Source organism: Myxocyprinus asiaticus, chromosome 21 (assembly GCF_019703515.2).
Source record: "Myxocyprinus asiaticus isolate MX2 ecotype Aquarium Trade chromosome 21, UBuf_Myxa_2, whole genome shotgun sequence".
In the NCBI taxonomy this organism is placed as follows: domain Eukaryota; kingdom Metazoa; phylum Chordata; class Actinopteri; order Cypriniformes; family Catostomidae; genus Myxocyprinus; species Myxocyprinus asiaticus.
In genome coordinates, this window is record NC_059364.1 from 23,332,060 (window position 1) to 23,355,262 (window position 23,203).

Below are 23,203 nucleotides of genomic sequence, written 5' to 3' on the forward strand. Positions count from 1 at the left end.
TACATGAGCGCTATGGCAAAAGCTCATTCACAGTGCCACCCTTGTTCTTGCCAGAACTTGCACTATTTCTAGTGCTAAACTTAAGAAGGTTTAAATTTTTAAGCTTTAAGGCACTATCCACTACCATTGTATTGAAAAGACGGACCAATATATTAATTAAAACATCTCCTTTTGTTTTCCGCATAAGAACAAAAGTATGGTATGGTTTGGAACAACATGAGGGTGAGTAAATTGTGACAGAATCTTAATTTTTGTGTGAATTATTCCATTAAGACTCCATAAAGTACAAAAATTGTGAAAGTGCTGAGATTAAATTGTCGCAATGTTTTTGGGTAGCCCCTTCATCAGTGTTAAATAATATTTGTTATATCCAAAGTTGACTATCCTCTTTTTTCCTTTTTCTTTTTTACTGTGGCATTACATAGACATGAAGTGGTCTTACTTTATGCAGACCTCATGAATATCTGGTCTCTAGTTCTGTCTTCATCTTTCTCTGCTTCTTGGCTGTGCTGTTTTTTGTGATAAAGTGCTTTCTTGATGATAAGTGGTGCATTTGTCGTGCCGTATGGAGTATCCTCAGAACAGCAGTGGTGTTGACAGGCCCATATGGACCTTGTTTGGCTTTTCCTTGTTCACTAATCGGGCTCCAAAGGGAAATAATTTTTCAGAAGATTGTCCAAATGCGAAATAAATTCCAAACTGAAATGACTAACTGTGATATGTTCACTCGTATTAAACAGGTCCAAAATGTGTTCGAGAAACAGATGTAGACTAAATTTAGAGTAAATGTTTAGAGTTAGAATTGGGCTTGCTAAGTCTAGTCACTAATAACATCACTAATATTATTGCTTATAATAATACACCCCTAAACCTTAGCATTAAACTTTGCACAACTGTTCCCACAACGTTTATGCAACGGAATCATACCTCAGTCCATGCAGTTTCTTGTGGAGAGGTGTGTTATTACTTTAAGTGATCTGATTTACGATTTTTGCATGCTGGATAATAAAACATGCGAAAAAATCCATAGACTTGCATTAAAGGCATGACTTTAGCCATATCTAGGGACCACAATATCAAAGAGGCCAGTAAGCAACCACTTAGCAATGCCCTAGCAACCACCCAGAACACCCTAGCAAATGCATATCGTGTTAAAAACACTCAGAACAACTGTAGGTATGGGTCAGCAGTGTCGACTAGTCATCCAGGTTTCTAAATGAGGTTTTAACATGTATTTAATATATGAATGTAGTGTTTTTAAGATGTGTGACCTATTTTTTAAAAGCTGTTTTGAACTCAAGAATGCAATTTATGTGAATGCCCCTTGTGAAACATGTCTTATTGGTGTCTGGTGGACATGTCACTAAACCAATGTACAGTAACTATACAGGGCATGTTTAAGACAAACTATTCGACTAATTGCTCAGACCCACCGACTATGAAAATATGTTTTATATAGTTTTCTGTAGCACACTGTATAACACCATAGCAACTGCACAGCAAAGTAGCTTTGCCTTTGTGATGGCAAGCTTTCCATAGGCAAGTACCACTCACATTTTCTTCATAAAATGTCAATATCTTCTTCAGTGGTTGTGGTCCTAGACTTATACAGCAAAAGCCTGAGCAGGACTCAAAAACATGACACATCTGGCACCAGAAACGTATGCTGGCAAAGAGCTCATCAATCAGCCCACACGTGGTTGATGACAGGAAATGTGAACCTCTCTATACTGTATATAGACTCTGTTGTATGGACTGACACTCGGATGGTGCCTCATATAGGGAGGTGCCTGGCCTGCATAAGCCATTTTAATATGCTGAGACAACTATAAGTAAGCTGTTCGCAGGCTGATTCCCCCAAAAATCGTAAACACTGTGGCTCCCTGGTGCTATCAAAATATTGCTCTGTTCTGACCAGCCCAAAACCGCAAAATTGTCTCAACCAATGGCGTGCATTAAGGACGAGACTGCATGGAGCTGTGTTTGAAATCGCCCTCTATCCACTATTTACTGCACTATTTTGGGTGCAAGTGAGCAGCTTGTTTCTTACATTTGTTCACATTTGTTGTGAAGTTATTGAGTTTTATTTTGCCAATAAGCTGAAGAATTCTTTCTTTGCTAAATAATTAACTGAGATGATATTATTGTAACTGAGGAGACTGCACACAGTGGAAATGATAATTTTGTGGATGATTCAACCATTTGGTTATCACATGTAGGTTATGATAACTTTAGTGTTGTTTCATGGTCGGATGAGGGCACTATGCACCCATGGTTGTCTCATCTCTGTGCCCAGAAATGCTCTCCAGATTGGATCTGAGTTTTAAGATACTAAAACATTATAAATAAATACAATAATGTATGTATTATGTAGGCCTATTTTATATTTAACGTATGTGTATGTTCATAAATCATTATGGAGGATGGAAGACTAGGCAGAGTTTGGGAAACCTGTTTTAAAACATCATTATTTTTGCAGTTCCGTTTGGTATTGGTGGAGGCACAGAAACGACATACGTTATCTCTAAAGGAATACCGGTAATTTAAACAAAAATGAAAATTATGTCTTATTTACTCACCCTCATACCATTCCAAACCTGTATGACTTTTTTTGTCAAGTAAACCACATGTGTGTTGTTAAAAGGATTGTTCACCCAAATATGAAAAATATCTCATCATTAACTCACCCTCATGTCATCCCAGATGTGTATGACTTTCTTTTTTCTGCTAAACACAAATGAAGATTTTTTGAAGAATATCTCAGCTCTGTAGGTCCATACAATACAAGTGAGTGGGTACCAACATTTTGAAGCTCCAAAAAGGACATAAAGGCAGCATAAAAGTAATCCATATTACTCCAGTGGTTAAATCTGTTTATTCAGAAGTGATATGATAGGTGTGGGTGAGAAGCAGATCAATATTTAAGTCTTTTTTTACTATCCACTTTTACTACTCCAATCTTACTTTCGATTTCACATTCTTCTTTTGTTTTTGGTGATTCGAATTCTTTGTGCATATTGCCACGTACTGGGCAGGGAGGAGAATTTATGGTAAAAATGTACTTAATATCTGTTTCTCATTCACACCTATCATATCACTTCTAAAGATATAGATTTATCTGCTGGAGTCTTATGGATTACTTTTATTATGTGTTTATATGCATTTTGGAGCTTAAAAATGTTGGTACCCATTCACTTGCATTGTGAGGAAATTTGTGTAGAAGAAAGAAAGTTATGCACATCTGGGATGGCATGAGGGTGAGTAAATTATGAGAGAATTTTCATTTTTGGGTGAACTTTCCATTTAATGTAAAAATTGAAATTAAATCAATTCTTGTGTGAAGACTCATGCCACAGTGAGCAAGCTTATGCACTCAAACGAAAGAATAAGAGCATAAGAAAGTCATAGAGGTTTGGAACAATATGAGTAAATTATGACAATTTTCATTATTAGGTGCAGTATTCCTTTAAAATACATAGCAGATTTTCTCTAATAGTGCAGGCCATTATAAATCTGTTTGTCTGCTAGCGTGATGTACATGGAAAGCCTCGGAATTCACGTTACATATGCTTTTTTGTTTTGTTTAGGATTTTCAGATTCTAACTGTTTTCTGTTTTGTTCAAACCACTATAAAAGGTCAACATATACATATTAGTATCAATTGATTATAATTTTCTCTGTTTTTCAGGGTGGAGAATGCCTGTGCAAAGCTGGTGGAGGCAGCTCGAATGCTGAGGACAGACCCGTATTCTGTCCCCGCAAGAGATTACCTCATCGATGGCTCCCGGGGCATCCTCTCAGGCACATCAGACCTGCTTCTTACCTTTGATGAGGCAGAGGTAAAAACAAAACTGTCTCATCCAAAGCCCTGCTTAAAGTAGACATCACATCTTGGCTCTGGGAAATTTCATATTACATTTTGAGAGAGCAATTTGACAGAGAGCTAGATCATTAGTTGTGAATAATTTCTAGCAATTTGCTTGTCAAAAGTGATTCATGTGCTTTTGACTATTTGACTATTGGATGTGAATGTTGGATATGTGCCTGCTTTTTAGACATAATTAATAAACTGTTCATATTGTTTTAATGTGAACCTGTAATAATAAAAACTGCACTTTCAGGTGAATAATCACTACAGGGCATGTACTGAATTTGAATTCTTTGGATCAAAGCTTGCTTTAGATGTTCTTCTGGCCTAACAACATTAAACATTGTCCCTTATCAAGCGGACTAACTGGTGGCCTTAATTTGTCGTGATCCACATAATTAGCCTCCCCTGTGTGCTAAACGTGTGCGCACAGCATAATGGAGCTTACATGGAGCACTTGATCTGAGAGAGCCACCATGCTCACATTATGTCTTCTATCAGTGTGAGTTACTTTTGAAGTTGGTGTACAGCTTCTGCGGATCACAAGATTCCTCATCACAAGACACATTCTGAAACTGAACAACACAGAGTGCTGCCCAAATGTAAATGTGTTTGAAATGTGTATTTCTTACAAAATAAAATGCTTCATAAAATCAGAGAGAACATATGAGGCTAAATTTAACGATACAAATGTAAATCATAGTAACTATGCCGATACTACAAAACTGAGGGGAAAAAAAGCTTTAAGGTTTTTTGGTTTTAGTCTGGGTTTTGTAGTTACAGTTTTCACACTCCATTTTCTCTGAATGTGAGCATAGTTGAGTCAAACCTGTCAGTTACAGAACAGATCTTTGTCTAAGAGACTTGATTTTGTTCAGATTTTTATCAGATGTGTAGTTACTATGCCTCTGAACTGCAGTATTCTAAAATAATAATTTTAAGTGTTTTCCAACTACAATATAAATAACTTATACCTGTTCTACCATGTGTAGTGAAATGTTGTGTGCTGTGTGTGTGTATTTACTGGGGAGATATTAGATCATCAGTTTGTGGTGAAAGCTAACTCTCTGAGCTCTATTAATAGTGCCACTATCATCTTTCTCAAGGAGCTGTGTTTACACAGCATTGAGTAAGCATGATGTTATCCACTTTAACTTGTCAATTTGCTAGTTTGGTGCAGAGACCTGCAGTTTAAAACATTAGAATTCCTTCCTGCTTAACCTGTTTAACTCGGTCATTTTTGGGCTGCCTGCTTTCAATTTTTCTCACTCAAATTTAAAAGCTCACCATTTATACATACTGTGGGCTAATTCCCAAAAATTGGTCCCCACACACACACACACAAAAAACGATTCCAATAATTCATAAATAATATTGTATATGTTTACAGTCTTATGATGTATACAATTTTTGTTGTGCTAACTTAGTAAGCATATAGTTCTGTTTACACCATCTCCCTCCAAAAATTCTTATTTTATTCTACTAGATGGCAGCAAGAATCACCTTCCATCACAAAATGCCTATCTAAAATGTAGGTGGCGCTCTAACGCATTTTAGCCCTCACAGATGTGCTCGTCCATAGACATTCAGTCTAATTTTCAGTTCACGCACCAACCCCAATGTTTCATCAAATATCTCGGCCTCTGAGTGGACTAGAAGCTCTAGGTGTCATTAGAAAGTTGCAGTGATATATAACAATTTATCATTAATAGTCGATAACATATATTTCAGATTATTTTTTTTTAGCATGCTATTCCTGCTGGACTGCATATTTTGTTCTGGACAGCTTGGATATAACATTGTATTATTCACACAAACATGCTCGCAGACAAGGAAAAAATGCCGAATTTTTTAGGTGAAAGCAGATATAACGTTTTTAGCTATTTGGGGCTTACAGCAGCGGTGATCTGTGCATAAAAGAGACGTTTGTATTTGATGTCTTGCAGAAATCATATTTCACATTGTGATTATTTTGAAAATCTTTCGAACTGTGGTATTAGGGCAACAAAATAAACTGTACAGTCGCATTCCTGAGAATGAGAGCTTTCATTTGATACATGATTTGTCTATTTACATTCTTGAAAGATTTAAAAGTTATATTCATATTAATATTTCTATCGCATGACCTCTAGGTGGCGCTGATTTGCCAGGTGAATGTTTTCAGGCCTTTTTTTTATTTATTTTATGTAACATAAATGCAGAAGTGATGGTTATCTATGACAATTTCATATTCTAAGCTTTGAAACTATACCACATATGCCTGATTTATGTATTTGGAGACTTGAACATTTTAATCATAAACTTTTTTTCATCACATAGTGCCCCCTTTTGGACCTGCTGGCAAATTGGCAGAGTGTAAGAGGTTAAAGGTGAAGAGTGTAATTTTTGTGATGTTAAATCACTTTCTTCTATCCTACCTTAATATGCAGAGACAGACAACTAAAAGTAATTCATTCTTAGGCTAATTTCCAGAAAGTGTAAACACTCTCTGCATCTGAATATCCATACTTCCCTACTATATAGTATGCCAAAACAGTATGTTAATGGAGTAGTATGTCCGAATCCTCTGTATTCATAAAAGAGTAAGCAAGAAATACCCGGATGACCTACTATTTCTGGCGAGATTCTGAAGTGCGGATCAACTGGACACTTTACTATCCCATAATACCTCAGGAGCTGATGAGACATCATGCTTAAAATACTTGATTTAAAAAAAACAAAAAAACGGCTGAGAACTGCGAGTCGGACGGCTCTTCCCAACTGTAAGTGTTCTATATACCAAGAAAGTTGTTCCTTGTACTTAAATGGAGCTTGTTTATCAAAACTAGTGTAGGTTATTTTTCCGTTGTTGTTATTACGTCATATATTTCGGTCATGGGACAATGGACATATTACTGGATGAAGTATGCCCGGAATATATTCGTACTACTCACATGCATACCTAAAGGACATGCTGTTTTTCAGCTGAGAAGTGCGTCCTTCATCAAAAAAATTATATACTCTAACAGTAAGCGATTTTCGTACGCACTATCAATTTTTTTTATCTTGACCAGCCAGACACAGCAATACATACACTTGACCAAAGGCAGGAGTTTGTGGTGGGACTATCTAGCTATCCAACCATTGGCAGATGGGGGACGTGCTCAGGAAACTTTGAAAGCGGTCATTATTTATGGCATTTCATTTGGTGACAATAGAGGCACAGAAATTCCATACTTCACCTTTAAGAATGCAGTTGCCTGTGGGGGCCTGGGTAGCGAGTATTGACGCTGACTACCACCCCTGGAGTCGTGAGTTTGAATCCAGGGCTGCTGAGTGACTCCAGCCAGGTCTCTTAAGCAACCAAATTGGCCTGGTTGCTAGGGAGGGTTGAGTCACATGGGGTAACCTCCTCGTGGTTGTGATTAGTGGTTCTCGCTCTCAATGGGGCACGTGGTAAGTTGTGCATGGATCACGGAGAGTAGCATGAGCCTCCACATGCTGGGAGTCTCCACGGTGTCATGCACAGCAAGCCACGTGATAAGATGTGCGTATTGACTGTCTCAGAAGCAGAGGCAACTGAGACTTGTCCTCCGCCACCCGGATTGAGGTGAGTAACCGCGCCACCATGAGGACCTACTAATTAGTGGGAATTGGGCATTCCAAATTGGGAGAAAAGGGGATACACATTTTTTTTAAATAAAAATGCAGTTGCCGCAAGCAGTCTGAGACATTTTCTTTTTATGTTATTATAGTGTTTTCTTTGTGTGTGTGTGTGTGTGTCTTTTTTAGGTGCGTAAAATTATTCGTGTTTGTAAGGGCATCCTTGAGTACCTGACAGTGGCAGAAGTTGTGGAAACAATGGAGGACTTGGTCACTTACACTAAAAACCTGGGACCAGGTACTTCTGTTAACATTCTTTTATGCTGCATTTCCTTGCAGAATTTTTTAATATTTGTGGTCTGTGAGTGGGCTAAAATTTGTATGAAGTTTATTATGAAGATAATTATACTATAACAACCTTAAAAGTGTGTGTGAGGGGGGCACATTATAATGCTTATCAGCTTGGCTCATGAATATTATTTGGATAACATTCAAGCAGTAGTCCTTGCTCAAATGAAGGTAAGTGGGTGCTGGGCGTAGTATATTACCCTTATGCATTCTTTTAGTCCACTGCTGAAGACATTTGTTGACAATGGTTTCAGTTTGGTCATAAAGTCTCCATTTTATGTGGCTGGCTAAATTTTTTACTTTGAACAGCGGCTAAACCTCTTTGAAAAAATGTGTCTCTTGTGGCCTTATGTGACATGTCCACTCCAGTTATAATGGTTGCTTACAATTTATTTCAATTTCTGAAAAGACTGTAGCAATCGCAAGCAGAATTTGGAGTTTTGTTTACGTTCATAACTGTCATAAACTATCAAACCCTTGTTTTCACCCTGTATATCTTTACTATATTGATTTAGTTTGTTGTCCTCATAACTGTAAGGCATGACGAAAATGGCAAAGATGATTGACGAGCGGCAACAGGAGTTGACACACCAGGAGCACCGTGTGATGCTGGTTACCTCCATGAACACAGTGAAGGAATTGCTGCCTGTGCTCATATCAGGTGAGAGAGAGTGTGTGTGTGCAGCAGGCCATGTCTGTGTGCCAGCCGTTGATATGGAAACACTGATAATTGCAGTCATTTAGTCGCTGATGCCTTGCAGGGAAGAAGAGATTTTTCATGTCTTCCAGTTGGCTTTCTGCAGTTGGCTCCACAATAAATAGCCAGGTTGATGGTGGCTCGTCTGCAACAGCAGAAAGGCTTTAATGGCAGTGTTTGCAAATATGGATTGTCGTATGGTGATAATTAGTTGCCTGATTTCTGGAAACATCATTATGAATGAACTGCATACAGCACTCCCATGTACATCTGTAAAATACAGTGGGGTCAAAAGTCAATTTTGAGAATCTAATTTACACCTGGAAATTAAGTTTAAGAATGTCATTTTTCCACTATTTTTATCAAATAAGCAAATTTGTGACATTGACAATATTAAAGGGATAGTTCACCCAAAAATTAAAATCATCATTATTTAATCACCCTGATGTTGTTCCAAACCTGTGTGACTTTATTTTGTTAATGTAACACAAAAGGAGATGTTAGGCAGAATGTTAGCCTCAGTCACCATTCACATGGAAAAAAGATGCAATGAAAGTGAATGGTGACAGTGGCAAACATACTGTCTTTTTATTGAATGCAATTAGTTTTATCTCTTTTTGGAACATAAAAGAAGATGAAACGAATTGTATTACGTAAAACATTTGCAAAAATGGAAGCATTTTCACATTGAATTTCACCATTGTGAAAATGGTTGTCCACCATTTGTATTTTTAAATGGCTCATGAAAGGGGAGACTAACTAAATCATTTTTTGATATCCATCAGCCATTAAAATCTTCGTGACAACCAAGTGCACTAAAAGCCATGGTGTGGAGGAGGCCCTGAAGAACAGAAACTACACATTTGAGAAGATGAGCTATGAGATCAACGAGATTATCAGAGTGTTGCAACTCACTTCCTGGGACGAGGATGCCTGGGCCAACAAAGTAAGACACTTATCACACATGCACTCACACATATTTACTTATATTGTTTTTATATAAAGCTAGTTACAAATACTACAGAGTAACCTAAACCTTACCCATTAAAGAAAATTGCTGCACTTTTGTAATAATAATAAAAATAAAAAATATTTTTTTGATAGTTTTTTAAAATGCTGCCAAAGGAAGGTTTTGGAACAAATAGGCCAACAGTCCATGGACAAGTTAATCAAACAATTTTCACAAGCTTAGTTCTGGATATAAAATGCTTTTCATTTCATCCATAGAAATGTAATGAGCCATAACATATAAACATTTCAAAACAAGCTTCTGTAGAAGCAACATGTTAGTTTGATTTCAACTTCATTTAAAAAAAAAAAAAAACCTGTTTAATTGCTGAAGAGAGATCGACCAATCAGAAAAGTCGCTGTTACTGTAGAAACGAGAATCACAGCGGAATAGTTCAGCAGTGACCACTTTCATAAAGCATTGCGAATAACGTAAACTACTTAAATATTTGTATATTTTTACATTTCAAATATTTGATATACTTTTAAACAATGCCTTTTAGTCAGTTGTTTTATATTGCACCATTGCTTCTCATTTAATTATGTAATTTGCAATTCTTCATGGTATGAGTAGTTCTTTGCCTCATGTAAGATATTAAAGGGATAATTCACCCAAAAATGAAAATTCTCTCATCATTTACTCACACTCATGCCATCCAAGATGTGTATGACTTTCTTTCGTCTGCAGGACACAAAGATTTTCAGAAGAATATCTCAGCTCTGTAAATAGTGTAAATGGTGACCAGACATTTGAAGCTCCAGAAATCACATAAAGGCCACATAAAAGTAATCCTTTAGACTCCAGTGTTCAAATCTTCAGAAATGATATGATAGGTGTGGGTGAGAAACAGATCAATATTTAAGTCCTTTTTTACTATAAATCTCCACTTTCATATTCTTTCATATTTTGTAAGTGAAAGTGGAGATTTATGGTAAAAAAAAAAAAAAAAAAGGACTTAAATATTGATGTTTCACACTCACACCTATCATAATTTCTGAAGATATGGATTTAAACATTGGAGTATTTAGGATTACTTTTATGTGGCCTTTATGTGATTTTTGGAGCTTCAAAAGCCTGATCACAATTCACTTGCATTGTAAGGACCAACAGAGCTATTCTTCTAAAAATCTTTGTTTTTATTCTGCAGAAGAAATAAAGTCTTACACATCTGGGATGGCTCGAGGGTGAGTAAATGATGAGAGAATTTTCATTTTTGGGTAAACTATCCCTTTAAGACTGCTTAAAAAGTGGGCAATCACTGTTGCGCTTTATTGGGACTGCTTGGAGTATCTTTGTTTTTGTGAAATGTTTTCCTCCCTGTATGAATTTGACACACCCATCCAACCTGCTAATGTAATAATATGTTCCATTTCCAGTCCTGTTCACAGTCAGGCTTAGAATTCAGTGACTATATGACATGACAGTCTCTTAAAACAGGGGCCTAATAAACATAGATGGAAAAGCCTCACCATATACAGACATCGCATCAGTGACAATTAGATAAACGATCTACATATTTCACAATGCAAACTCTGCTGAAATGCTATTGAATCATTTGATCCCTCGCCCTGACTGATGACACATTTCGCTTGCTTAGCATGCATATGAAATATTTCCATATCAAATCACTTTACTCTTGAAATTGGTTTCCTATGCTTTCATTTACTTTGCTGTCACCTCGAACACTTTTCTGTTTACCCTGATATAACTCATTAAATATACCTCTGTTTTGTGCTCTCTTTCTTTTCTGTGTTCTTCCATTTTCCCCTTCTTATAGAAGGTAAGCTCTCCTCTCTCCCCCCTCTGTGATGCAACAAAGTGCATGCCAGATCATTGTGTTTTATGCAGGCAGTCTTCATCATGCTGTTGCTGACTGTATGGGTGTGTTAGTGTTTTAGCAGTCATCCCTGTTTTACCTCATGTTGTCCAATAGAAGCCTTTATTCAGCCTTGCTTGACATGTTATATGCTGATTTGTGCAAGAGATGCTGTATTTAGAAGCCCAACACAATAACAAGCACTTAAATAAAACTGTAAATTGTGTCATGCCATGCCTCCTTTGAATGCCACAGTCACACAGTTCCATCTCACACCCTCCACATCCTGGTCCCCTTCAGTCTCATATTGTCCCTTACTTGGTCTCACTGTCCCTTTTTCTCACAGTTAATTACTAACGCCTGTCTTACAAAGTGACAACTTGAACACTTGATGTCTGTCTATGTGGCTACCGCAGTACACATTCCCTTCAGCTCTCGGAAAAGCTAAATTGAATGCTGTCTCACCAGATGAACCTGCTGTTCTGCTCAGTGTCTCCTGATACACACGTCCTTCAACTGTTAAAGACTCCATGAAATGGCTTGATGAGAGCAGTTTTCTTTGCTTTATTTTTTAACCTCCTAAAACCTGAGCGTGACTGCTTTGTGCTTTTTCCATTTCTCTTTTTGATTTGTAACTAGTAGCCCCTAAGAAACATGCAAAGAAATAAATAAATAATTGTTTTTAGACCAAATAGTTTTTTTTTAGCGGGACAAAGTTGTGAAATTTAAAATAATACCAAGCTATAGAAAGTCCGATTTTTTTTTAATCAATTTGTTTGTATACAGGAGTGTTGGTTATTCATGTTTTGAGACATTACAGACATTACATCAGAAATTAGCATAAATAATTCAGATTCAAATAATGGTCAGTATCATCCAATCACTGCCAACCATTTTAAAATAAAATTATACATTATAGATTTTTAATCTATGTACTGATTACCATTGTCCCAAGTCTGCTAAACATGTTGAGTTGTCCAAACATCATCTGCAGCCCGAAACTGAACTTTTGTCCTGATGTTAGGAGTAAATACACTTGGCTGCACTGGAAAACTATAGGATGCTCCCTTGCTCCCTAATTAGGAATGACTTAACCTCCAGTGTGCTGTCTGTCTGCACTGGTCTCAGAACAATTGGAAATGCACCCTATTTTAATCCTAACTCCATATACAGCCTCTGAAAGCAACATTTTCCAGCTTCATGCATCCATTTATTTTCAATATGATAATGCACAGTGAATATAGGATATTTCAAGGAAAATGAGCCTTTAGTCCACGTACGTGACCATTGTGTTTAACAGCGTGCTGTTGCGTGATAAATCGATGAAATGTTTAAAATGGCATATCGGATGAAACTAGAGACTCTACTCTTTTGACTCAAACAGGTTTTAATGTAAAAACCTAATGAGGTTTCTTACCAGATGTAGTTTTGTTGCCGTTTCTCTCAAAGACAAACTCAGCTGATATCGGCAGTTGTTGTTTTGTCACATGACTTGGTGTGTCGAAAGTTTAACCTTTTAATGACAGCCTAGAGTCTCCTGAACTGAGAATAGTCAGTTTAAATGAAATTAAAATATGCACAGCTTTTAGCGAAGCCAAAATGTAATGTCCATGCATGTGTATGCAGGGTCTCAGGAGGTTAAATAGCCAAAAGCTTTTAGTTTACATCACAGCCGTAAACCATGCAATCAAATCAAAAGTGGAATTAGTGGGAGAGGCATTCTCACTTAAGTTTTTTTTTTTTTTTTTTTTTATTTGTATATGCCCTTGGTGAAATATTCCTTTAAATTCCTCAACTTGAAGAGTACACATGCATATAGATAGCTTCAAAGTCTACAGACACAGACTAAAAGCCATCAAATTGTGTTTCATGAGGTCTTGAAATCTTACTGTTTGAAAAAAAACTGTATCTGAAATCTGCTGATTGGATTTAGTGATTCTGTGTTTAACTATCTCTGACTGTGGGCTCCGTTGTGCATAATGACTGATGACATGAAAGATGGACTGATGTGGTTATTGCTCTTCAGCTGCTTCAGACACTCATATAAATACACACATCACAAAGTCCATTTGCAGAGAATAAATTACTTTTCATCTAATTTCTAATGTTGCCTCATTCAATATAAACCACGGCATTGATTTTTAATTATTATAAGTCAACATGAAATCAAAATATAGCCTATAATATCTTGCCAGCTGAATAGTGCTAAAGTTTTCCAGTATCTTATTCTTGAAGGCCAATGGATGAAGAATACAAGTATTTAGTCTGCATCAGTCCACACCCATTGTAATTCCCCACAGTAGGTGTTTGTGATATCTGCCATCAGATCAGAGCATAAGCACATTGCATATTCAAGCAGAGAACATTCAAACAGGTCTGTCATGAAATATTGATCAGGTTCAGATATCCTGGCCTGTCTCTGAACCCTGTGCTCTTTAGTAGCAGCGCATATGAATAACTAATGCACCATTATAAGGCAAGGCTTGGGTTTCTGGATATCACTGCATGATCCTTAAGGCTTATGTTTCATTTTAAAGGCTTAAACTTAAAATTATTTTTGTAGACAAATATAAATTATGCCTGTGAATGAGTTTCAGCCAAGAAGTTTCCAGCATATATAGTAACTCTTTAAATGCTTTTTAAAATAGCATCTCAGGTAGATACATAAAGTTGGTTGGGAGAATGCCCAGAATATGCACAGCTGTAGTCAAACGATGCTTTGAAGAAGCTAGAATATAGTTCAGATTGTGATTATCATTTGTGGTCTCTACATAATTCCTAAACTTCCATTTGCTGGTGTTGCATAGTTTTGATGCCTTAATTTGTAATGAGTCAATTAATTTGAGATCTTTTGAGATCAGACAGGAGGACCACCAGAACCGGTTGCGTACCAACTGAAGAGTGGCAGTGATACCTGGATGACCAGAGCTGAGCAAGGAATGGGCCCTCTGGATAACCTGCTTACGAAGTGGGACATAGGTTCTGTCAGGTGGACAGTCGGGAGGTGGTGGATCGTTGGAATGAGCGTTAGTTACCTCTGTCATAATGTCCCATTGTACCGGAGTGATGATCAGTGTGGGTGGTAAGATGGGTTCTTTGGTAGGAGTTTGAAGCAAGTATTCAAATTGGTGAGAGGGCATCGGCCTTGACGTTCTTAGAGCCTGGACAATACGTGACTGAAGTTGAAGCGTGTAAAGAACAGCGCCCATCTTGCTGGTCTTGGGTTGTGTCTCTTGGCTGTATGCAAGTACTCGAGGTTCCGATGATCCGTTAGGACGAGGAAAGGGTGCTTGGCCAGTAACTCTCGATTCCCGACATCATAGTTCTGTTCAGCGGAGCAGAGTTTGCATGAATAAAAGGCACATGGGACGAGTTTAGGAGGTGTACCATACCGTTGAGAGGATGGCTCCGGTACCAGTGTTAGATGCATCTACTTTGACAATGAATGGGTGATCAGGGTCTGAATGGTGAAGAATGGGAGCAGTGGCAAAACGAGCTTTGAGATCCTTGAAGGATTGGAGAGAAGCTGGAGACCATAAGAGCCGTGAGCTTTTCTTCTTAAGCAAAGACGTCAAAGGCGTGGCCACAGTACTGAAACCTCTTATGAAGCACCTGTAGAAATGTGCAAAACCAAGGAAACGTTGCAATTCTTTTATCGTAGTAGGTTGTGGCCATTTTAAAACTGCTCTCACCTTATCCATCACCACGCCCTCTGGGCTGATGACATAGCCTAGAAATACTACTGATGTCTGATGGATCTCACATTTCTCGGCCTTAGTGTACAGTTGATGGGTGATGAGGCATTGTAGAACAGCTCGGACATGCTCCTCGTAAGAGTAGATGAGGATGTCGATGTAAACGATTACCCCTTGATTCAGTAGGTCCCGGAAGACATCATTGATGAATGCCTGGAACACTGATGGACTGTTGGCCAATCCAAAAGGCATGACCCGGTATTCATAGTGCCCTGTGCTGGTTGAGAAAGCTGTCTTCCACTCGTCCCCCTCACGAATGCGGATGAGATTGTAGGCACTGCGAAGATAGAGTTGTTCAAGGGCAGCTAGAACCAGAGGCAGGGGGTAGTGAAATTTCATTGAGACCACGATAATCAATGCATGGACGAATCCCTCACTTTTTTACTCACAAAGAAGAATCCGGCTGATGCTGGTGAGCTTGAGGGTCTGATAATCCCTCAGAAAGCTCCTCATCAATGTATGACTTCATGGCCTTGGTCTCAGGTTTGAACAAGGGGAAAATTCTGCCTCGTGGAGGTGAGGATCCAGGTAGTAGTTCTATGGCACAGTCACTGGAGCGGTGAGGTAGTTGTGAGGCTTTGGTTTTGCTGAAGGCTTCAACCAAGTCGGAATACTCAGGGGGTAGATTAGGAACTGTAGTAGATTAAACTTGCACAGCAGCGGCTCTAATAGTCCTGGGAGAAATGGCTTTAGGCAGGTACTGGACCAATGGGTAACTTGCTGATCGCTCCATGAGATTTGAGGGTTGTGTTTTTGCAGCCAAGGTAGTCCTAAGATTACGGAGTAATGAGGTGATGGGATGATATGTACGAGAATAGTCTCAGTATGCAGTGCTCCAACTTGTAGAATGATATCTTTGGTAGTGTGATGTACATGACCGTCACCAAGCGGGCATCCGTCTAATGCCGCCATTGCCAAAAGAGAGTCACAGAGATTAAGAGGAATATTATGGTCTTTGGCGAAATCCTCGATGAAGTTGCCCGTTGCCCCAGAGTCTAGCATGGCTATAGTAGAGACAGACCTCCCCAAAAAGGATAATGTCACAGGTAATTCAACACAAGTAGAGGGAATTAATGAACTACAGGAACTCACCATAGTGGGGTGATGCTGAGAAGTTCAGACTGGACAGGAAATTCGTTGATGTCTAGCTTGACCACAGTACAGACACAGGTGCTGCTTAACGTGACGATCTCTCTCCGCAGAGGTAAGGTGGTTGTGTCCAATGTGCATGGGTTCAGATTCACACAGGTTAAATGCAGCGGTAGGACGCTTTACAAGAGTGTTGGAGGGTCTACGTGCTCGGAGGAGGTTATCGATGCGTATGGTTAACTCAATGAACTGATCCAATGTCTTACCCTCGTCACGACAAGCCAGCTCTGATTGAAGTTCTAAGTTCAGTCCTTTCCAAAAAAGCAGCTTTAAAGCATCCTCCACCCATATGGTTTGAGCAGCAAGAGTATGGAAATTGAGAGCGTATTCTGCGGTGGGAGCATTACCTTGATCTCCGGCGTCTTTGCCTCCTACTGGATGTTCAAACACAGCACAAACACTTCCTCTTTGGAGGAAGCAACTGAACAAAGGGAATGTTGTTCTGTCGCCGTTCCACACCACTGTAATCCAGTCCAGCGCCTTACCGGTAAGCAGTGAACAAACAAAGGAAATGCGGCTCTCATCGGTGGGGTATAGTGTGGGTTGTTGATTAACAAACAGAGAACACTGGAACAGTTGGTGACCCATTGAATTTTTCAGGCAAGGCGTGGGTTAGTGGTGAATGTGCTAGGTGAGGCTGGGTGAGCCGCTGGATTAGATGAAGAGGCTGAAGGGTTTGGTATTGGTAAACGGAGGCTTTGCAAAGTCTTAACAAGCTCCTCTGTTAACGATGTCAGCCGATCAAGCTGTTGGTGGTGTACGGCCAGTACATTCACTTGCGCTGAGACCTCGGTGGTTAGTTGCAGAAAAGCCGCTGGATCAGTTTGTGGCAAAGTCTTCTGTAATGATGAGTCAATGGAGTTGTGATCCATGTGCAGCTTTAATAACAATAAACATAGTAATACAGACAGGCAGGGGTCAATCACCAGCAATAGTAATATCCAAGGCAATCCAGAGAGGTAGACAATAAACAGGCAAGAGGTCAGGGCAGGCGGCAGACAATCACAGGTTATATCCAGGTAAAAAAGCAGTAACAGTAGGCAGGCAGCAACGGGTCAAAACAGGGTAAACAGTCCAGGATCATACACAAGGCAGGCAGTAAACTTAGATAATGTTCAGAAATGTCAGCCAGGGGAAAATAAGACTTTGCAATGACAGAGAGTGAGAGTGAGTCTTAAATAGCTGAGTAAATGGGAAACAGGTGAGCAGGTAATCAGTGCCAGGTACAGGGATTACAGGAAATGGAGTTCAGAGAGTTAAAGTCAATACTCAGGTGATGGCACCCTCTGGTGAGTGGAAGGAACTACAGAGGTGGGATTCGTGACAAAATTATTGTAAAATGTGGAAAATAGTCATAATTAAGGAGTAGTAGGTGTGTCCAAACGTTTGACTGTTGGTGTACATAAACAATATTTTTAGATTATATTTAGATCCTGTAAAGTGTTCACAATGAGTTGATTATGATTTCTTAAGTGAACAGAGCAGAAAATATCTGAAAACTAAACAAATGCATGTGGCATTATCCTGAACTTTGCAATCCAAACCTGAGCTGACTCTATCCAATAGTGCACGCAAACAGGAAATAACTCGTCCACTTGCAAATAATGTGATCTGCCTTGCTGGTTGTTGAATGGTTGGCTTGAAAGCAGAAGTTACTGGATAGCAGGCAAAGTAGGCAGAAGAAAATGGGTTGAGTGGATAATTTGTTTTAGCTGAAATTTAATTGTGTTCTGATGCATCCCACTTTATGAGTTCGCTTCAGGATTACTGCACACTCTTAACGTATTTAGTCTCTCTGATACACATTTATGAAAGTAAGTTGACAACCACCTGCATAATTTAGACTCATTTTTAAAGGTATATTTGTCTGTGTCATACAGTACTGTACCATACAGAAATGCTCTAGCATTATTACTCAGAGCTGAGATGGAGATATGATGTACTGGAAAACGAATTTCCTTAATCAGTATTTTTGTCTTTCTTTTTTTTTTTTCATTAAAGATTTCTAAACATCCTTAAAACAAGAAAAACGTATATGAGAATCATGTTTTTAGTGAAGTCTAACTGTGATCTAAGCTCTTCGAGATAACTTTGTAGCCCTTTCCAGCTTTACGCAAAGCAACAATTCTTGATCGTAGGTCTTCTGAGATCTGTTTTTTGCCAAAACAATACAATAATTGGTGTTATTAGTTAAAACTGAGCGTGTTTGTTCATTATTGTAACTTAGATGAAGATCAAACCAGATTTTTAGACAAATTTATACATAAATGCAAGGTATTCCAAAGGATTCACATACTTGTTATTGCCAAATTATTTTAGAGACATTTAAAAAGTTAGATTTGTTTCCCTGTGCAATACAGTAATGTACTGCCATACAGTAATGCTCTAACACTAGATCTTAGATGGAGATGGAGTATAATAGCTGCTGGGCAGGCAGCAGGAGCAGGTGTTCAGGGTAAATTTCCTGCCCATCTGCCTCTCCTGATTGGCTCTGACTGCTGTTTAAGCTGCCAGAGTGTCTCCAGTTGGAAACGCCACAAGCAAAACAGGAACTCAATTATCTGCCCTTTTCACAGTCCATTATTTTCCTGTCTTACTGAAATCTTTGAAGACAGCAAAATAAAACTTGATTTCTAAAGAAAATGTGAGTAGTGCATGCTGGTACAAAACTCACCTCCAGGTTGTTGGAGTTATGTACACTGCTCCAAGCTTAAAAAGCCCACCCCCATGTCTTTATGATATTTTAGAGCTCAGATATGACTGGTGTCCCAAACAGAGGCTCAGTACACTAGCCTAAGTCAACAGAACCCACTCCCATGTCTCTGATATTCTTGTGCCGAGATATGGCTGAAGCGTGCTACTTTGCAGTTTCTTGGGTGATCTGAGTTGTTGCTAGGCTGTTGCTAGGGTGATACAAAATGGTTTCTTACTGGTTAAGTCAAAAGAGACTCTCTGAAATCAAGTCTCTATAATATTTTGATCCATAGATATGTGTGGGAAACCTTTTCAATTGAAGTTTATGGGATTATTTTTTCATCTGCCAGGTGAAAATCTTAAATTGGTTCACTAAGACAAGTCATTGCACACCTCTCCTCAATAAGCTAAACGATTTGAGGTATCATTCATGTCCGTAGCACAAATGATATTGTATGCATAAAGTTTTGTCCAGAAGAATGACAAGTAGGATGTTTAGTAATTACATTTGACCTTGAGAAGTATCATTTTAAACCAGCACCCTTAATTTTCCTTCATTATGACCTTTATTTGATATTGTTTCTGAAAATGTGAACATTGAATGCATTTCTGTGCAGATTACAGTCGCTTTAGACTGCAGTCATAGACACGGTTGAGTTAGTGAACCAGACAGGTTCTCCTCTAAATGTGTGCATGGTGCAATGGAGTGTGAAGTGGTGATTATGTGGTACCTTCTCTCAATTTGTGTGTATGATTGAGAGAGGGAGAGACTCCTCATGACCTTTAAAGTAAGAGGGGAGGGTTAATCTGTGCTGCAGAGGCCTCTCCCTCACTATTCACTCCCTCATATGAGTAAAAATCACATAAACTGCAACCACAACAATAGCTTTAACCATTTTAATCCTTGCTATGAAATCCCGCTCTCTGGGCACATATGATAAATAATATGTTTTTCTTCATTTGTGTCATTCCATTCTTTCTCCATGAAGGACACAGAGGCCATGAAGAGAGCGCTAGCACTGATTGAGTCAAAGATGGGTCAAGCTAAAGGCTGGTTGAGGGACCCTAATGGTTTACCAGGTAACATGCAATGACTACACACAATTAATTGCTCTGGGTTATAAAATGAGATATCAACTTTTCCTTGATATTTTGAGATAAATGAGTTCAGTGTACAATATATACTGTAACGTTCAGAATTCAACACTACTTCTCCAATCAGACAGGATCATTTATTGCAACTAAGTTGGCAAAAACGTCCCATTCTCAAATTCCGCAAATCCGCATACATGACCATCCACATTTACAAGTCAAATACTCCTGCCTATTTGCTATTCAGAAACTTAGTCCGAACTTTCTTATTGAGGTAATATGGAGGAAATAGGATAGATACTATATTTCTTAACATCATAAGAACTAATTATAAGAGTAAAATGTGGGAAAGTCTGTCAAATCTTGTGCTGTTACACGCGGTGTGTAGCACCTGCCGCCCTGCATATCCTCCCGAAGGATCCCAATGTTGTAGCTCATTTTATATGTGAAAAAGGCGCTTACATATAAATATAAAAAGCGCACAGCAAAAAACAACCTGTTTAATTCTATTGGTAAAAGAAAAGTTTGAATATAGTCTTTAAAAATGAAATTATGACAAAACTAACTTTATATGTGGACCTTAGGGGAAAATTAAATAATTAAAACAGTTAATAATGTGACCCCTTTAACTAGTCCAAGTCTCAATTAAACCTGTCATCCTGTGTGGTATACATAATATTTGTGTAATGTAAAGTATTTTTATTGAAATGGATTACAGATATGTATGTGGTGTCCTAGCTCTGCTTCTCTGACAGCTTCTGTGGATGTTCTTGTACAGGAGACCCAGGAGAGCATGCAGTGCATCAGATCCTAGATGAAGCAGGAAAAGTGGGAGAGCTTTGCGCAGGGAAAGAGAGGAGAGAAATCCTGGGAACAGCCAAGACCCTGGGCCAGATGACAGATCAGGTGTCAGATGTGCGTGCCAGGTACGCACCCTTCAGTGCACCTGAGGAAAGTAGGAATACAATGAGACCTGTAGGAAAGCAATAGATTGCAAGAGTGCCTGCCCACTTGTTCAGCCAACTAGGTTCCGGAAATATTTTTCCCATTCATTTTTCCAATAGACTTTTCGTAAAATCCTCCATTAAAGAATTGTAAAGTATTAACCAAACCAACCAGCTCCAAGGTGAATCGCAACATTACAGACTTTGTTTTAAGGCACAAAAGTATTTGAAATTCAGACAAAAAGACAAAGGTATAAGTCTATGTACTTACTGTTCTTTCATGAAGGCATGGACTACAATCCCATGAAGCATTGCGAATGACATAAGCAAATATAATAAAACTATGGAAATAAAACTATTTATTTTAGGTTGTCGATTATAAGTATAGAAACAATATAGTATACGTTTATTGAGAAATATTCCAATATACACAAATATATAAGTAGTTTGAGAGTGCAGGGAGACCGACTCATCTGCGTCATTCAGAGTGCATCATGAGGGTGGGACATCCATCCAGCCGTCCGAGGTGAAACATTACAATACTTTCAAATATTGGGGCAACATTTTTTTATTTCCAAGTATTTTAGTAATTTACAGATTACTATGCATTAGGATCAACAAACACTCAATTATTTCTATTTCCGACCAAAATACAAACTTTTAGTTTGTAAGTATGTCCATATATATTTTCTCCATACAACTTAACTGCAAGACATTTGTGCAATGATAAACATGCTGGAACCAGCATACATGTATGCTATTCCCTCACAATGGTTTTATAACTGACACTGACATGCCTATGTTACTTCTCTATGATAAATTGAAGTAGGAAGTTCAGCACTTGTCGCAAAGCACCAAAGTCAAATTAAGATGAATAAGAAATTAATGAATGTAGATTGCAATATATAACAGTTTTGAATCGCAATACACTAAACATAAAGAATTGCAATATTATCATATCGCGACCCAGATATCAATATAATATTGTATCGCCAGCTCCCTGCTGATTCCCACCGCTAATCACCAGCCCATTATATTGCTGATTCAACCACCTAATACATTCCTCAGTTCAGCATTTCACACAGAGAGTCAGAATCCCCCACATGTTCCTATAGCGCTCGTGTGAGGTGAATTTTGCATTAATGCAGCTGTGTACTGTACATAATGACATTCGTCATTCTTTATGCAACATATTGTGTCTCAGGAGCTTTAACCACTTGTAATTAGCAACACAAAAACAATTGTGTCAGGTTTTATAATAAACACATTAGATGTTGTTTGTTAACAGTCTTAATTCTCCGGGGATTATTTATCCTTGAGTGCGGGGGAAGAAAGTAACGGTGTGGTGCAGTACGGGCCCAAGGATGCTTGGAGCTGCAGAGAGTGAGAGATCAGACACTGGGCTCTGAATTCATTAGAGAGACTCAAGGAAAGCAGATTAAGGCTGAAGTGCTGGATAATCAGAGGCTGCCGTGGCTCACTGCCTGCCCAGTGCAAACAGATCACTTTCACACACTGGGGCTCTTTAACTGACATTTTTATACAGTTCAAATGGTGATGGCATGTTCATTTCATGCATTGTTTTCTAGGTCAGTTCCAAGAGCATTTATTTTTTGTCATCTCTTAAGTTTCTGACCCCGTTTTCACCTGGTATGGCAAGTGGTCAGCATTAAATACAGGTGTAAACGGGGTGCAAAACTGTTTGTGATCGTATAACAAAAAACACATACTGCGGTGGTCAAAAACGCACCTGACCACACTGCATTTGAGGTGTAAACGCTAATCCGTCCTGAATGTGCAAAGCTCCACCCTTCAGCTGTCAATCAACCGCTGTGTTAGAACAAGAGTATAAACTTTGCCAGTTACGAACGGCTTTAAAAGGAAATAAATGTCTGATCGGAAAATTTGAAAAAGCTAATACATACCAAAGCACGAGAACTTCACAGATCTTCTTCAGTGTGTCTAATATCAACATGCAGAAACACAGATGACAAGCACACACATCTGAAGCTTAGGTTAATACAGATACTTCACTAAAATAATGGATAATTCTGTTCGAAATGTTGCATTTGTGCTTAGATTAAATTTCAGTTGCATCTGAGAGAAACAGCATGCCATTTTTTGTCGTCTTTTATTACTTTTTGTGGTTTATTATCATGTGGTAGCACACTGACATAATGACTGATGTATGTCGTCATGAAATCAGAAACCCTCTCATTGAAATCTGAACACAGGTGGTAGTAGGAGAT

General features: G+C 38.5%; 1 protein-coding gene across 4 annotated transcripts in view; it reads left to right on the forward strand.

The window, feature by feature from the left end:
• LOC127412358 (vinculin) overlaps positions 1-23,203 on the forward strand; it is a 79,070-nt gene that overhangs the window by 22,525 nt on the left and 33,342 nt on the right. For 2 of the 4 annotated variants that reach the window (XM_051648645.1, XM_051648647.1), the window contains exons 3-8: positions 3,689-3,839; positions 7,640-7,748; positions 8,337-8,459; positions 9,281-9,441; positions 19,905-19,998; positions 20,789-20,936. In XM_051648645.1, coding sequence (XP_051504605.1) covers positions 3,689-3,839; positions 7,640-7,748; positions 8,337-8,459; positions 9,281-9,441; positions 19,905-19,998; positions 20,789-20,936 — 786 coding nt within the window. The remainder of the gene's footprint in view (positions 1-3,688; positions 3,840-7,639; positions 7,749-8,336; positions 8,460-9,280; positions 9,442-19,904; positions 19,999-20,788; positions 20,937-23,203) is intronic. The other 2 variants (XM_051648646.1, XM_051648648.1) reach the window with 1 other exon arrangement.